This window comes from Abramis brama (assembly GCF_963993115.1).
Source record: "Abramis brama genome assembly, chromosome: 13".
In the NCBI taxonomy this organism is placed as follows: domain Eukaryota; kingdom Metazoa; phylum Chordata; class Actinopteri; order Cypriniformes; family Leuciscidae; genus Abramis; species Abramis brama.
Genome location: NC_139975.1, coordinates 30,338,989 through 30,357,451, shown reverse-complemented (window position 1 = coordinate 30,357,451; position 18,463 = coordinate 30,338,989). Strand labels below are relative to the sequence as shown.

General features: G+C 38.2%; 1 protein-coding gene across 2 annotated transcripts in view; it reads right to left on the bottom strand.

The window, feature by feature from the left end:
• LOC311095058 (SLAIN motif-containing protein-like) overlaps positions 1 to 18,463 on the bottom strand; it is a 36,563-nt gene that overhangs the window by 10,979 nt on the left and 7,121 nt on the right. For both annotated transcript variants that reach the window (XM_084133380.1, XM_084133381.1), the window contains exons 4-6: positions 7,359 to 7,498; positions 5,421 to 5,543; positions 894 to 1,034 (exon numbers count right to left, since the gene is read on the bottom strand). In XM_084133380.1, coding sequence (XP_083989506.1) covers positions 894 to 1,034; positions 5,421 to 5,543; positions 7,359 to 7,498 — 404 coding nt within the window. The remainder of the gene's footprint in view (positions 1 to 893; positions 1,035 to 5,420; positions 5,544 to 7,358; positions 7,499 to 18,463) is intronic.

Genomic DNA, 18,463 nt, shown 5'->3' with positions numbered 1-18,463 from the left:
TTGCAGTGCATTGTGGGATTGAATAAGTGCACTCAACGTGCACTATGGTTTCGGACACCACTGCAAATGGCTGTTCCCTCAAACGCCCTATTTGAGGTTATGGGGGCGATTTCAGATTCAGCCATAGACTATCAGTGCGTTCTGACAGTGTGCTATGCAGAGTTTGGTGAATGTAGCTTGCAAGCTGTAGAAGTTACAGTATTTAGTAACAGTATGTTGGCTTCACTACACTCAGAAATTTATAGTTTTTGGCAATCACTGTTTATAATGAAAGACTCTTTGAGACCGAGCTCTACCGTATACATTTCAACATGAAACTGCCTTTTTGAAATGATATTTCTGACAGAAAATGCATATTCAATATTATGTAGGGTTTTATTTTGTCCGTATAAAATTGCTGATGGTGAAAAGTGGCCATTCCATACCAGACTGAACATAGTTTGAATTTGAGATAGCAAGGGATTGTGGAAGTTAACTGGAATTAAAATAATACCAGTAACTGAACTTAGTTAATTTATGTAGCAAGTAAACCAGGTCAGTTTTGATTTCCTTTTCAAATTTACCAATATTTTGTCCAATCATCTGCAGACTACAAACCCCTGTGGTTTGTCAAATAATAAAACGTGTGCGCTTTCACCTTCAAATACTGTGTAATAGTTACACAAGAGACTCAAGTTAATCTCTAAAAAGTGTTCTCGATACACAAATAACAGCTGTCTACAATTTGCCTGAACCATAATCAGATCATTCTGTTGAAGCAACGAGTTTCAAAACAAATAACAAGAATAGAAAGCATTTTCATATCCTACATTTATTTGCATTCTGCATGAATAAGTTGTGCATTGTCCCGAGGTAAAAACCAGTCAGGGTCTGGAAGTGTGTCGCATACTTACTCTCCTCCTGCAGACGAGCCATTATCTGAACATCAGTCAGATCCTGAAGCTTATAGCCCATGGAGATGGAGTCATCCGAGGTGCTTAACTCGCTGTCAATAGAGGACTGTGAGCTGAGCGCAGAGTGGACGCCCATGTGACCTGGAAACAACAGAAAACACTCAATATTAGAGCTGCAACAACTAATCGCCAGAGAATTTGATTATCGATGAATCGCATATGCGTGCTGTGGACAGAGAATATCTGCGAGTCACGACACTTTTAATATGTGAATAACACATTTGTGGAAAACTGGGCACAGACTGAGCTACTGTGGGAAAAGTGTAGGAACCAAGTAGAGCCACAAACATGAGAAAGCTTTATATTAAGCTTTAACACATTTGAGATGCGTTTTCCCCAGGCCATTGACTGTTATACTCTTATCTGTAATGTTAGAGTATTTTCTATTTTGCATAAAGTTTCATCCTGACAGTGAGCGAGTCTCTGAGGCCGTTTACAAGACATGATTTTCAACTACAAATATATATTTTTTAATGTGTTTTGGTTGTTCATTTACACGGAACCGGCGTTTTGAGGGCCTAAAAACACACACTTTTGAAAACGGGTTTAATTTTTTTGGAAAATATACTGTTATTGTCTCTGTGTAAGCTACAAAACCATGAATTTGTAAAAACGGCGACGTCATGTGTGTGCGTATTACATTACAGAAAGCCGCATCTCAGACGGTGCACAAATAAGCTCTCTTTCACGTCGTCTTATGTTGTGTTCATTTAGTTGATGAATAATTTGTCATAATTTAAGTCAACAACATTTTTTCACATACGAAAATGAGACTATAACTAAAAAAAAAAAACTGTTTTGAATGACCAAAACTATGACGAAATGAATAAAAACAAGACGAAAATGTTAGGGAGGGACGATTTGGGAAGAGATCCAGACTCCAGTCAGAACTGATGTCCTGAGTGATAGATGTGCACATTTCAACCATAACGTGCTGATCATATGTATCACATCAACATATGGTGACATATGGATAAATCTGAAAAAGCATGACGACATAAAAAAGAGCTCAATTCAGTCCAGTTTTCTGTATGCACACAGAAAGCCGCCTCTCAGACGGCGCACGAGTGCGGATTTGAGCTCTCTTTCGTGTGTTTCTGCGCTTGAATGGACAAACACACACACAATTATGTATAAATGTCTGTTTTGGCGAGTATTCACGAAAACACACAGTTGGGAGAACATTGGATGTGTATCAGTGTATTGGATCCATGCATTCGGCTGTAAAGTGACAGCAGTCTAATAAACCTGCTGCTGTCATTAATGTTAATCAAACAACAAAAAAGAAAGATAAACTATAAACTTTTTGTAGCTTTAATAAGGATTTATCTCTATTTAATTTATACAAATAAATATGTCTGCTAGAAAGACTGAAGAATGTTGCAAGTTGTTATAAAGACTGCATAGGGGTGAATTCAGGTTATCTCAGGTCATCTCAATGGCAACAAAGTGTCCCAATCAACCTGAATTCACCATATCATTCATTTTAAAACAAACCAAGTTCTTGTTTCTTTATTGAGAAGTGGTTTTATTAAAGATAAAGACATGTTAAGTCACAGCAGATATTGTCTGTGTCTGTATTGCTTGTTCAAACCTTAATATCATTCATATAACAGGTTAATATGTTTTCTCCAGGAGTATATAATGAGTTTAGAAATGTTTTAGAGAAATGCTTAATTGATGCATTACAATTTAACTAAACTCATCAGATTTTAGTCAACTATCTTTAGTCAACATCTTATTAGTCGACTAAATCTAAAACAATTCAGAAGACTTAAATATGACTAAAACTAAAAGGAATTTTAGTCAAAAGACTAAAACTAAATCTAAATTTGCTGTAAAAATTAAGACAGAGCTCCCTTGTAAGCATAGTTGGTTATGTCTTCAGTGAATGTAAACAGTTAAATAAAATGCATGTGTAACACTATATTGGATCTGGGCATTCACTCTTAAAACTTCTGCTGTCTGTGTTTTTAATGTTAATCAAACAACAATGGACAACGAAAAAAATAAATAATAATAATAATAGAAATCACTCTCTGCCCTTGACTGAATAACTTTTGTAACTTAAATAAGGATTAGCCTAATCTATATGTAATTTATACAGTAAAGTCTTGGCAGTGTTATTTTACATTTGATTAGCCTTCTTTATTTAATTTCTGTACCAGAAAACTAATGGTAGACCAACCTAGAAAGCAGTGTTCATTTTATTTGTATGTTTGTTCTATTGTAATAATTTGAGCCGTTTCTCATAATTTGATTATTTGTTATTATTTTTTATGTGTTTACTTGTCTTTAATAATATTTAGTAGTTGTTGCTTTCATAACCTCATTTAAGGTTTCAGGGGTAAAAAAATAAATAAAAAAATAAAAAAAATAAAAAAAATAGTTATTGTTTTCATTTATTTATTACTTTTTTGTGGTGGAGGCGTGAGGCCAGTGGAAATTTTACTAGGGCAAGTAAAAATTTGAACCACTGGGCCGACTGTGCCAATATAATAAATCCTTAGTTTTGAGCCCTAATTTGGAGATTATTAGGGCTGTACTGTCCTAGTCGATTAGTCGATTAATTGGTCGATACGTTCTGGTTCGACCAAAATTCTGATTGGTCGATTTTCTGCCGCGTTTATTTCATCAGTTTTGCCGCGCTGAGGCGCGCTCATTTCATCAGGTGGAAAGCACTAACTGCTAATGGGGGTGTTTTCAGAGTACCCTTGTTTCACTGTAACAGTTTGTCTTCAAAACACCCCCCTTGTTTTCACCTTTTTTGGATTAGCCCAACCCAAGAGAGAGCGTCGAGCATAGAAGGTTTGATGCTGATGAATATTATTTATTTAATTGTGAGAGCGTTTAATAGTCAGTCCTCTTCTAATATGTCAACAACAAAGAAATCGACAGTGTGGCAGCATTTTGTTAAAATTGATAACAGGAAAAAGGTCGAATGCAAAGTTTGCAAGCAACAGTTTTCCACAGCTCGACGACAAACATGACATATCATCTAAAAGTGGTAAGCTCACTTGTCTGCGTTAGCTTGCCCTGTCTGTTTTGAGTAGGCTATATGAACATATCAGAATTTGCATATTTCAATGTTTTAGTGTGATAACCTAACTTTTTTATTTTTTATTTGGAGCCTAATGCGCAATTGCGCTATGCTGTTGGTTGTGTTAGTTTTGAGCCTAGGATGCTTTATTTTTCAGTTATGCACTTTATTTCGTTTCTGCTCTTGATCTGGTTTGTTTAATAAATATTATTTTTTTATTAAAGTGGACGTGCCTTTTGTGTTTATTAAGAGTAAAAGCTTTAGTTAATAGTCTATTCGTGTCTCAGCTGCGAAGCTGAGCTCATGTTCAGCCTCGCTCGGTGCGAGGACATGCACGGTGAAACGATAGTGTCTGACAGTTATAACTTATTATTATAACATATGACAAAAATAATTGTCTAAATTATGTTGCATATTCCTCAACAGTTCTTGTGATGATATCACTAGTTGACAACATAGTACTATTTTCGGAAATCATAAGCTATGATATTGCGCAGGTGCACGTGATGCAGCGCTGACAGACTCAAGTGTCAGACTCATTTCAGTGCAAAATAATTAGGTCAAAAACGATTTAATATACTGCAAATAGCCTACTAGTTGTTTATGTTTATTTATAATTCATTTAGGCGGACAACAAGGCTACCAAGTACTGCGCACAGTGCGCATCTAATTAATTTAGCGTTTTTTTTTCCTAACGTCATTTTTAGTCGATTTTTAGTCGAAAATTTCAGGACTTCAGTCGACCAAGATTTTCTTTGGTTGAGTACAGCCCTAGAGATTATTCCAATTTAAAATATATGATGAGCATTACAACCCTTTAGTCTGTAGAGAATGTCATAAACAGGTTTCTTTTTAGCATAAACTTCAGTACGAAGAATGAGTTAAACTTCATGTTGCTGCTGAAACCCCAGCTGTGAAACCATCACAACCAGAACACAGTGCTTTGCAAGCTTTATTTACCAAAGGTGGGCCACATAAAAACAAAACATTTAGCCACTCCATAGAAAATACAGAGATGTTATTTATCACCATTCAGCCAAAAAAATACTGAAATATGATTTTTGGTCCACATCGCGCGGCCCTAGTGCTGCAAGTGAGTCACATGCCTGCAGCAAAGCAACTAAAATCATTTCTGGCTTATGTGGTTCATTAAACAGCAGAAACTCATGCAGAGGCAGTTACTCATGACTTTCACACACACTGCAGAACAAACAGGTTATAAAACACACATAGCCGAAGACTAAGTTAAGAGGAATTTGCCAGCCAGAAACCTCATGCGTGATATCTGACCTTGTCATATGCTTTATGTGTACTGAACACAAACAAAGTCGAAGCAGCTCTGCCCACACCACTGAGCGCTTGCATGGGTGTGTCTGTGTGTGTGTGTGTTGTGGTGAGAGGCTGTAAGGCGTGGGTTAATGCCATACCTGAGCTGCCAGAGGTTAGTAGTGTTTTGTTAGTTGATTTGAGGTACCCAGCAGAAGAGGATGCCGAGACGCCAGCCTCGGCTGTCTGAGATGGGCTACTGTACACGTTCTTCCATCTAGATGCTGCAAAACACAAAAATCAAATCATTGAAACGACCATGTCTAACGACAAGATACAAAAAATCATCATTTATTCACCCACATGTCCATAAAGTGAATATCAGCGGGGTGCAGTGTTGCTTTGAACCACACTATCTTTTCAAAATTCACTCGCTCTTTAAAATACATGTTGTGCTCCACAGAATACAAAGAAAGTCAAACAGGTTTGCAGCAACATGAAGGTGAGTAAATGATGACTTTGAATGAATTTTCAGTGTTGTGTGAACTATGACAAACTACATTTATCATTTCACAAAACAGTTAACAGTGAGCATTAAACTTCAAAGACTTGACAGAGCAACTGACACAACAAAGAAAGCAGCGCAATAACGTTAATAAATATGCACTTTCATCAAGAAGTTATTCTTATTAGAAATGTGACTAATGGAATTATATAAAAAGAGACCCTTAGATTTCAGAAAAAAAAAAAAAAACTAGTTACTATGTGTTTGTTCCTGTAGAACAATCGACATTTTTACCTGCTAACATTTAGACTGTGTTTTCATGAATCTATTACTTACAATTCAGAGACTGTCTTGCTGCTTTCAAACTGCGGACAGGTATGTAAAAAAAATACATGCTTATACGCAATTTATATTGTAACATTTATATTCTACAGCTTTTTTGGCACACAGTGTAGTGTATTTTATTGGTCTTCATTAAATTTAACATGGTGACATTAAAGTCTGCATGAAATGGAAGTTGTGATAGTCTTTTCTCCCCTATTTTGATATTTAACAAAATATACAGTTCTTGATTTTTATCCATCGTGATTTGAACTTGAATTTGAACTGAAATGATTTCGGCAAGTAGTTTTTGCTATGGTTTCGAAATTGGAAACACGAATTGTGAAATTTCACTACTATTAAAAATAATGTAATAAACTTATTTATTAGAATACAAGGTTACAGGAGTCAAAAACATTGAAAACAGTAACTATTTTATTTTATTTACTTGTTTGTGGCGGGGCCACCAGACAAAATCCTTAGTGTTGAGCCCTGTGCATGTTATAGATCTTATTGTTTACAATTCAACCATGCAAAATGTTTAATGTTTTATAAAAATGTTGCGTAATGTTTAATCAAAATGTCATAACTGTATCTCTCTGGCCCGTTTACATGTGGTATTAAAATGCGTTTTGGAGAATGGGATCACAGGTAGACGCGGGAGACACGTTTCCATTTACACCTGGTGTTTTAATCAGTCTCTTTTGTCCACTTTCAACCACTTCTGTCCTGATTTCTTCAAGGGGAGGGTCTATGGGCGGGTAAACGTATGGGCTTTTTCAGATCTTTAAATCTAATAAATGAAATAACTACTAAAACGCGCATGGAGACGACGTAAAAACATACGGAGAGCAGCAGCTTTTGTTTCTGCTCTGACAGCAGCAAGACCAGCCGAACGCTGTGAGTGTGTGTTAGAAATCAGGAATAGTGAGAGAACATTGAGCTTGGTATGTTTTTCATCTTCAAGCCAAATTTGGGTTGACAAAGTTTAAATCCCGTCTGGCTAGCACACTTGGTCAGACTCAGTAGGCGGCCTTTTGTGGCTGTTTGAACACATTCGACCGCATGAGCGTTTACACTACGAAAGCAATCCGGTGGAATGCGTTTTCGACTACCTGGGAGTGGTCCAAAGTGGACAAGCTCAAAGCGTTTTACACCTGCATTTCGTCATCGTCCACTTGTGATCAGTTCCTGAATCATTCTATATTAATCTGTGTACAACAACCCCTTTGTTTTGTTAACATCAGTTAAATGACCATAAAAGTTTCCATACTTTGGTCTAGTCGGTTGATGAGCGTCCGACAGGCGACTTCAGTCTCTGGACTGGGGTGATCGAGAACTTTTCTACACCATTTCAGTGGTGATTCAGGGCCCTGTTCTGCCACAACATGCTTCTTTGGGGACACGTACAACCTGAAGAGAGAAAAACAGGACAGTTATTATAAACATCAACCATGAAATTAAACCAAATGGTAAATGAACTGCATTTATATTGCGCTTTCAACAGACCCATGGCCACCAAAGCGCTTTACATATTGCCTCACATTCACCCATTCAAACACCGACGGCGGTGTCAGCCATGCAAGGCGCCATCCAGCTCGTCGGGAATAGCTGGGGTTAGGTGTCTTGCTCATGGACACCTCGACACTTGGTCAGGTGGAACCAGGGATAGAACCACCAACCTTCCGGTTTGTAAGCAACCTACATGAACCACTGAGCCACTGCCACTTTAAACCAGTAAAATTCGTTTTGGGGGAGAACTTAGAAATTATGTAAAAATGTCTTTACCAATCAGACTGTTTACAGTCATCACCAAGTCTTACACTGACTCAACGTACTATCCCATAAAGATGGCACAGCAGAGATTCCTGTTATGATTGTTGCTCAAATGTACATATGGGAAATCAAACAGTCATTTCTGTGGGACAGACCGTGTTTACTGGAACAGATGCTTGTCGTTCACTGGTGAAGAATCCATCCATCATGAGCAGCTCATCAAAATGCTGCACATGCCGATAAATACTGCTCTGATGAAGCTCATTCTCTCTCCAGACAGACACAAACATTAATTTCCCTTTGAGAGGAAGAATTAACAATGGCAGTAAGATTCCTGATCCTATTTGAAAGCAGAGTCTGGACTCCTGACTCATTTGAAAGGATTGTCAGAAGTTAAAATATACAAGACATATTTGAATTAAAGGGGTCATGACAATAAACTTTTGCATGATCTTTTGACATACAAGAGGTCTGATAGTATTAATCAGTCAATTCTTACTGTCGATTAAACAGTTAACTATGAGCATCCTTGAGTTTGAAATCAAGGGTTTGTAGTTTGTCGCTCATGCTTGTCCAGTGACAGCTGAACTCTCTTGTCTGCATTTGATTCGCATGAACCAACCGTTATGCAAGGGATGCACGATATATCGGCCACCATATCGCTATCTGCCAATATATGTTCATTTTTAATTTTATCGGCCCAATAAGAAAATGTGGGCGATATATTAAAGCCGATAAATAATGGATTACTTCCTTCGGCTGAGACACTTCTCATGCGCACTGTTCGCCATGATGGTTTTGAATTGCTTGAAATATAACTGGAATCACTTCAAAACAGGAAAATACAGTAAAGTGCAACATGTGTCTGTCATATAGGCTACATAAAATTATCATTGTGTGCTTGGGACATGGATTTTAATGGTGAGACTTTTGTTTTGTAATCAGGCTCTCAAAAGTTATAGAAAAACTTGGATATAGATTTATCGGCCAATATATTGGTTATCGCTTTCTAATATAAAAGAATTATCGGCATCAGCCAAAATTGTTATATTGGTGCATCCCTACAATGCACATGTTTTTATGCAGTTTACAAATGCACACTTCACAAGATCTCACAGCTGGAGTTGAAAGTTTTGTGAAATTAATTGTTTTTTTAGACATTCACTTGTTTAAGTGATATAAATGCGCATCTGCTGAATGCAGATGGTGGATGAGAAAGTATTATAGTGCGTTTGCCTTCTATTACTAATAATAGAAAAGCAAATGCTATCATTTTTCATATACAGTTTACTTTTTGTTTAACAGCTGTGTCCAATAATTGATTAGACAGAACAGTTAAACAGAGACAGTAAACTAATGAATAATGGGAAACCCGACACTGACGCTGGCGTTCTCAGCGTGTTTAAAATAAATGTCCTGCTTCTGACACATTGGCCAAAAAGAAAAACTTATCGGACGATTTAAAAAATAAAATAAAAGCTAAATATCTGCCTTGGCGAGCCATTGGTTAACCACTAATGTCAGCTGTGTGGAAGCTAGGGCTGGGTTGACAATATTGATCTCACTTTTAATCAATCTTCATTTTGATGAACTAAGATCTTTTAGTCTGTGCTGTTTTCAGTTAATGCGTGAACAAAACTTTATCAAATATTATTGTAGCGCACATGCCATCCAGTAATAACAATAAGCTTTGTGCTGTTTAGGGCTGTAATCTCCCAGTCGATTATTTGGTCAATACGTTCTTGCTCGACCAAAATTCTGATTGTTACCGCGTTCATTTCATCAGGTGGAAAGCACTAATTACTAATGGGGGTGTTTTCAGAGCACCCCTGTTTCACAGGTAACAGTCTGTCTTCAGAACACCCCCCTTGTTTTCACTTCTTTTGGATTAGCCCAACCCACTGGACAAGAGAGACAGATTGAAGAAAGTAGGCTACTAGAAGGTTTGCTGAATATTATTACTTGATCTGGTTTGTTTAATAAACATTCTTTTTTTATTATAGTGAACGTGCCTTTTGTGTTTAAGAGTAAAAGATTTAAGTTAATAGTCTATTCGTGTCTCAGCCGCGAAGCTGAGCTCCTATGTTCAGCCTCGCTCTGTGCGAGCTACAATGAAATTATAGTGTCTGTCAGTTATTATAATATGACAAAAACAATTGTCTAAATTATGTTGCATATTCCTCAAAAGTTCTTGTGATGATATCACTAGTTGACAACATAGTACTATTTTCGGAAATCATAGGCTATGATATTGCGCAGGTGCACGTGATGCAACGCTGCAGAGCCGACAGACTCGTGTGTCAGACTCATTTCAGTGCAAAATAATTAGGTAAAAAACGATTTAATATACTGCAAATAGCCTACTAGTTTTTTATGTTTATTTATAATTAATTTAGGCGTACAACAAGGCTACCAAGTACTGCGCACAGTGCGCAGCTAATTAATTTAACGTTTTTTTTCCCCTAACGTCATTTTTAGTCGAAAATTTCAGGACTTCAGTCAACCAAGATTTTCTGGTTGATTACAGCCCTAGTGCTTTTACTCCTAATATGAAAAAGTCTGAGATTTTAAATTCATAATGAAATTCTAATAATAGATGTAGATTTGATGCTCTTTAATGTGGAATACAACGGTCACGCAAGTTCACCAATCGTCTCTTCCTCTTTACAACTAGTCACAGCAGGAAATAAACATGAATGAACATTAGAAGGCATATTGAAAGACACAGTACAACAACTGCCTATGAATTATTTACTGGTACATATTTAGATGACTTACTTCACATTAAACTGATATATAAGAGACACTGTTAACAACATGCCAAACAAAATGACACACTGCAGCTTTATATAATGGATCCTATGAAAACTGTTCTAGTCAGTCCACATCCAGGTCAAAACAATCCTCTTTTTTTCACCGTCTAGAATGAGCAGTATCACATGAAGCATAAATCCACCGAAAGCTGCTTACCACGTGCCAAGGAAAGCTCTATTAGCCTCAAGCACCAGATATGCTCATACGGAGAGGATAATTGCTGGCCAATGCCAATCCACCGGAGGATTAGTGGCTGGATTATTCTGCTTAAAATTAAAGCTGCATTAGAGAGATTAGCTGCTTATTATTGTTTTGTTTTTAGGACTTCTCTATTAATTAAACTAATCAATGCAGAATAAAATACAAGAGATGGACTAAACAGAACAGCCTTTAGCCTAATAAATGCATTTATGAAAATCTATCTTTTTAGGGCTGCCCCCTAAAAGTCAACTAAACGTTCGTCGATGAAAAGAAGCTTAGTCGACCAAATATTAATTAGTTGGTTAGACGCGGAAAAAAAACTCTAAAGCAATTGGCAAAGACCATGTGGTAATTTTATATTTTTTTGGTCACAAACATTTCTCATTTGCACGTGTTCTTACGCCTTGCCAGTTTAAACAGTCAAGCGCAAGATGAAGCGAAAGAGAACTCAATTTGGTTTTCTGTGCACACACACATCAGGAGCGAGCGCTCCGAATACTAAATTGAATTCTCTTTCAGAAAGGACAAATTTACACAAAATTCTGTCAGAATGCCCGTCTTGGCGAGTATCCCAAGATCACACTTCAGCTTCATTAGTGTTAGCTGTTCGTTTTAGAATTCTTTTTCAGAAATATTATTTTAGAAACATTTCCCGCACATTTGAATCCAAAATAGGACTGGGCAGTTTATCGAGTTTGTACGCTATATCGTAATATATTTCTATAAACACTATAGGATGAGGCAATCCAGTTTATATAGATATGCCGTAGTTTGATACTACGGGCACATCTGAAAAATGGCGGAGGATAAGCAGGGAGTTGCTGTGGGGAATGTGCGTAACCCAGTGTGTCCTAAACCTGAGTCATGATTTATAGCCTCCTGTGGACAGGTGTTGAAAATTAGCATGTGTGCTAAAACACCCAAGCAAATGCATATGGTTCGTCCAATGTAATTGTAATGTCCATGTCAAATAAAAAATAAACAAATAAAAATACTTTCCGCGTCAGATGCTCTGACTACTTGTGCTGTTTAATGCGTTTGAGATGTCATGTTTTTCTCAGTGCATAACTTACATTTCACAGGTATATTCTCCATCTGTAAATGTTAGAAAGTCTTGCAAATATTTCCATTTTGCTGTCAGGAGTGGACGAGCCTTAAGCAAGCGAGTCTCTGATAAACTAGGCTTCAGTAAACAAGCGTAATGTGCACCAAACAGACAGAGCACAATAATTCTGACTAAGATTGTTGTTACAACCTGATTAGAACCTTTTTTTTTTTTTTGCACAATGTATAGCATAGCCTACATGGTTACATTCACTATATTTCACAGCCTTCAGCATGAGCACTGTTTGTACGAAAACATTGGGCAGTTTAATTATGAGAAATATTTTTTTGTAAATAATTTGATTTTTTTAAACTATTTTTATCCAAGTAGAAAAAAGTAGAAGATGCCAAGATATATAGGCTACTGTACATTGCCATTCAGCCAAAATATACCGAGATATGATTTTTTTTGTCCATATCGCCCAACCCTAATGCAAAACCACCTCTTGCAGTAATCCTTGACACGCAGCCTGTTTTTAGTTATGGGCTGTATGTAAGGTTACACTACAAATAAACCACACAGCTGATAAACGACTGCTTATCTAGTGAGTCATGCGCATTGATGATGTAGTTAAAGGGATATTTCACCGATTAGCAATATAGTCCCCGTGAACTGGAAGTTGCAAACGACTTTTCTCCAGTGTTGTGACGTATATCCAAGTGAAACGGAACATTGAAAAGAGGGCAGGGTTTTACTTTAGCGCTCCTCCTCTCCATCTCTGCTCATAGCAGCCTGACGGTTAAGCGTTTTCAACCCAAGCCGTCAAACTGACGTCAGAGACGGAACGCCATTCCAGACCGGAAGTAACTTTTCAGATCTTGATTAAAGATTTCCACGGCAAACATTTTTTTTTCTGTGTATTAACTTGCACGGATTAATTGTTCACCACAAGACTAGTAATATGCACTAAACAAAGTAAATAGGTCAATTTTGATTTCATGTCGACTTTAAGCTTTGTATTAGTAGAAAACCTGTAGTGTTTTCGAATTACCGTGCTTCCCTCCCTCATGTCCCCCTGAGACGAGAGATTTCTGTATTGTGTGTCTGGAGAAAAGCCTCAGATGACGCAAAAATCATCATTTAGCATCACCTGAGGCTCTTTTGTCCAGAGGCGAGAGACTACAGCCAGTAGGAGGAGCTCGTCCCGCATGTGTTCAACCCGCCCATAGGGGGATCTCACCATAAAACGCGTTAATTCAGTTTCGAGCCAGCTAGTAGCCTAGTTGTATCATTTCTTCCGATACTGCCCTCTGTAACCGGTAGGCGTGGCTTGGGAGTGGCCTCGTAGAGCAGCGAAGCAAGTGCATTCTGGGAGTTGTTGTCTTTCATCCACATGAACCAAAAATAAATTTTCTGGCGACCCAATTTAAATACACATTCATCTTTCCAGCGGTGAAATATCCCTTTAAAAATTAAAACTGGGACTAAAAAATAAATAAAAAGTAGCCAATCAATAGTAAAATGTATTCATTGGGCTAAACAAAACTTCACCAAGGCACTGCACCTTTCAGCCTGACCTTCCCTAATATCCAAAGTGGATTTAAAACAGCTCAACCACAGAGAAGAACAGCTGACCCCAGCACTAACATGGCAAGGCCAGGCTTCCACTTTGATTCTAGAGATGCCACTGGACGTCCCATGTTTACACAGGAAGATCCCACTCTCTCAGCCCCTCTCAAATCACGGCCATTCACCGATGCATCACGGTTACATTCAGAATGACAGCAATCACAAGATCTCACACTAAATGACTTTACTCATGTCAGTTCAAGCTCATAAGACTTCGGTTCATCTTCAAAACACAAATCACGATATTTGTAATGAAAATCTGAGAGTTTAATCCAAGTTTTAGGAGGAGATCGGATCGCTTTATATGATGAACAGATTTAATTTAGGCTTTTATTCACATACAAAACATCACATATGATGAACACAGAAACTCAAAGTATTGCATGAGAACCAATGAGGTTTGTTTTAAAGTGTGATGTCCTTGTCAAAAAAGTACCGACTGGCTACAATGATCAACGCACGGAAGTGTTTGAAAGTGTTTTAAAAAACTTGAGCAGGATCGGGAACTCAATCGTTTTATCTCCTTATAAAACTTCTAAGTTCAGGTTACCTGGACTTTCAACGGAGGGACATTAGTTCATTAGTTTCCATCTACATATTTTTATGCATATTATGGCATTTCACAATAAAAAAAAAAAATGCTTTTACTTTTACTGAAAAAAATCCCTTGATAGCAACTTAAAATACATGTATAATGTCAATTAATCAAAAATAATTGGTTCAGAGAAAGTTTTAAAAGCAAGTAATCATATGGTGAACAACAATAAACAACATTTATTGAACAACACTGTTAAAATACATAATGTCATATACATAATATAAACAATCAACTTCTGCACATTACGTATTATAACAAATGTCTGCAGAGGGCACCGACAAGGGTGATTGTTGTTACACTTTACAGCAGATCAAATCCTTGTTTAATATCGGCCAAACAAAATGTAACTCATGTTCACTTAAAGGTGCTGTATGTAGTTGCTCAATTAAAGCATAAAAATACCATAATATGTTTGCAGGTATTTAGGAAACAAGTTCACATACTCTTTTCTCTGAAAAACACTTCTACAGCCAGTTATTTTACACGTTCTGTGTTGTCATTCGGGTTTTGTTTTGGTCTGTGTGACTCCGCCCACTGCCAGTTCACCCAATAGTATTTCGACACCCCGGGATGCCAGTTGGCAGGAAACACAGCGTATCGCAGCCTTGGAAACGAGCAAACAAACTGGTCAGAGACTGCAGATTCCACACAACCTAAAAGGCCTCGGTATCCATCTAAAAATCTCTATGAACGAGAGCAAATTAAAACGCGGATAAATCAACTCATTAACTTACAGTCTAAGTCACCTCGGTTTTCATCATCAATTGCGCTCGCCGATTTTGAATTTGGACTGCACTGTCACTCTTACATACAGCACCTTTAATCTTTGATATTTGGCCTCCTCTTTACAACAGAAATGCTACAACGAGGGTTTAAACTTTAATTGTGAAATCGCAATGAACAACAGTTTGCATATTTAGAAACATACTGATGTATTCTCCTGTGTTGGCGTAAGTTTATAAATGATTTACGTTACAAATCTGGTGAAATGGCATTTGTTGCGTTCCCGGATGAACGTTATAAGCAACCCAAACTCCCAGAAAGTTTGTTAATCGAGCTGCTGAGACGCATGTAAATGATAACAGCGCAACAGTTCACTATGAAACACAAAGCGCATCAGACTTTATATGCCTTCACAATGACACTTTGCTATATGATTTTTAAATGGTTTAAATAAATTGTGAAGCCTTATAAAACGGTCAAATAACGTGGTTCATGGATTCTCGTCTGTGGAAAGCGGCACCTCCAGAGTTCCGGCATTTTATTTATTTTATTCAAGTACTTAAATTGAATCGACGCCCAAATGAGTTTGTGTTTTGTATGTGCACTCTGAGCCGCAAGTCAATTATGATAGAGGAAATTACGATTAACATAGCTAATAAAAATATCTTAATTTGTGTTTGGAAGATGAACCAAAAGTCTTATGGGTTTAAGGGTGAGTTAATGATTTTTGGGTGTACATTAAAGGAGGGCTCTTTAAAATTGATCCAGTAAGGAGCCACTTAGCAATACCTTACTAACATAGCATACGACAACCCAGCAACCCTAGCATCGTAGAGATGAGTTTTGAATGACAACTGACACTCCTACATTTTCCAAAGAAAAAGTGTAGTATATACTCAGTGCTACATGACATAATAATAATAATAATAATAATAAAAGCGATTACACTATTTTAAGGTGTCCTTGTTACAGTGTAATTATACATTTAAGTACTGAGTAACATTAATCACCAATCATGTACTTACTCCTGTTTCTGGAGATCTACCTTCCTGCAAAGTTCAGCCCAACCCTTATCAGACAAATGAACCAGGTGATTAAAGGGATAGTTCACCCAAAAATGAAAATCACCCCATGATTTACTCAACTTGCTCAAATGCGAATGGCGAAATGAGCGAGGAACAGGAAAAAAAGTACCGAAAGGGAAGATTTGGTCGCAAAAAGAAACGCATCATCAGTTATCTGGAAATATTTTGGCTTCAGAAAGAATGATGTTGACCAGAAGCAGGTACTTTGTCGGGAGTGCCTTGCAATCGTTGCCACAACACGCGGAAACACGACTAATTTGATCATTTAAGTCGGCACCACAAAGCCCTGTGTGACGAGTGCAAAGCCAGATGTGTTTGCCGTCCAAAGCAAAAAACTATTTTGGATTCGTTTGCCAGTATTACACAATATGAGAAGGGTTCCAAGCAGAAAGATGTCACTGAAGCGATAACATTTCACCTCGCGAAAGACATGGTACCAGTTAACACCGTTACCAAAGAGGGTTTTAAAAGCATGATCAGGTCGCTTGACAAGCGGTATGTAATACCATCACAAACCTACTTTTCGCAAGTTGCCATCACAGAGCTGGACGAGAAACACAAGGCACAAGTTGAAACCGAGCTGTCACATGTGGAATATTATGCAGCAACAACAGACTTGTGGTCCAGCCGAACAACGGAGCCCTACATAAGTCTGACCATACACTTTATTAATGAGGACTTCGAACTGAAAAGTCACAGTTTGCAAACAGCATTTTTCCCGCAGGATCATACAAGTGAGAACATCGCAACGGGGATGAGAGAAGCACTGGCTGCTTGGGGCCTGGATGAGAGACGTCTAGTCTGCATTACAACAGACAATTGCTATGCCATGCATGACTTGACTTGAAATATAACATTTTCCTAAGTTTAATCAGTTTCATAAATGCTAGTTTTGTTAGCCATTTATTGTTAAAGGCAAACTGATTTTAATTTGTTAGGCTTTAACTCAGGTCCTGTCTGAGGACAAGAAGGCACGGCATCTGATTCCAACCTGGCAAGATATAGATGTCCTGGAATCTGTCAGCAAGACACTGGGCCCACCGCTGGACTTCACAGACGCAGAGTCAGGAGAAGACTATGTCAGTGTCTCCTACGTGAAGCCAGTTCTTCACCTCTTCAACACTTCAGTGCTGCTAATGCAAGAGGAAGACACAGACCTGACCAAGACCTTGAAGAAGATGTTTAACTACAATAATGAGAAATATAAAGTACACTACTCAGGAGCTGCTTGACGTGGCTTCTTGTTCGGACCCCCGGTTCGAGATGGACTTCATCAGTGCAGACATCAAGCCCAGAGTGAAGGCCAGAGTTGCATCAGAGATGAGGGAAGGCCAGGAGGAGACATTAAGCTGCAGCACTGAGGTGTGAGGTGGAGCCCGAGGTTGCAGAAACGTCCCAGCCAAAAAAAAGCCAAGAAGTCCTTAGCAGGGTTCCAGACTGCCACCATTTTTTGAGAATGTGCGATTTAAAATTTTATGTGGTCGCATTTGTGCGAGTTCATGGTCATGTACTACTCAGTTAAATTCACATATGCGCAACAGAACGCCGTTGCATCAGCAGCTGCTGCAGTCCGTAACTTACGTTCAAAATGAACGAGTACATCATGAATCCATTTTCCAAACCGTGTTTTTGACTTATCCTGAATCACTACGGTACGCCTATAATAAGTGTTTATATTCGGACTATTTTATCCCGGGGTCGGCTCGGCTGCGGAGTTGCCCAGTGCCTGCGTGACTCGCCATAGACATTAACGGAGAGAAGTAGCTCCGGCTACAATGTTCTTCCGCAAGACACTTGCAGTTTATTTATTAACGAACGTACACGTTCACGCGCATTGCACACTGATGGTGAAACACGCCAATTAGGAATTCAGGAATTAAGTCATATAAAAATGAAAAGGTCAATTGCTGAATACTTTAAAAAACAAAGTGTGGAGGTCAAGGATGCTGGTGGAAAGGACGAGCCAACGAGCCAGCACAGGCACAACTGATGACGAGAGCACAGGTGCGGACAGGGAGGAACCGAGTGAGCAAAGGAGCAAAATAGTTTTTTTGAGCGTTTTTTGATTTGATAGTTAAAAGATTAAAACATTTTGCTAACATGAGGTCTTGTGTCACTGTCAGTCTTTTTACATCAGTTACATCAGTGCAAAACTAGGTTATGCAGATTAAGACCACTATTCATCAGCATGCATTGATTAATCCCATGGCATGTAGCAAAAAAAAAAAAAAAAAGGTGCGACCAAATCATATGCTGGTGCGACCAACTGAGAAAGTTGGTAGCACCAGTGCAACCAGTGGAAAAGTTAGTCTGGAGCCCTGCTTAGGAAGTTTCTTTAAACAGAGCGGAGTTGCAGCAAAGGCTGATTCCTCTGTGACCTTCAAGGATGCTGTGGAAGCAGAATTAAGCAACTACTTGCTAACACCTTCCACAGACACAGAGCAAGATCCACTTGCATGGTGAAACACACACACAGAGTAAGCTTTCCACATCTCGCCAAGCTTGCC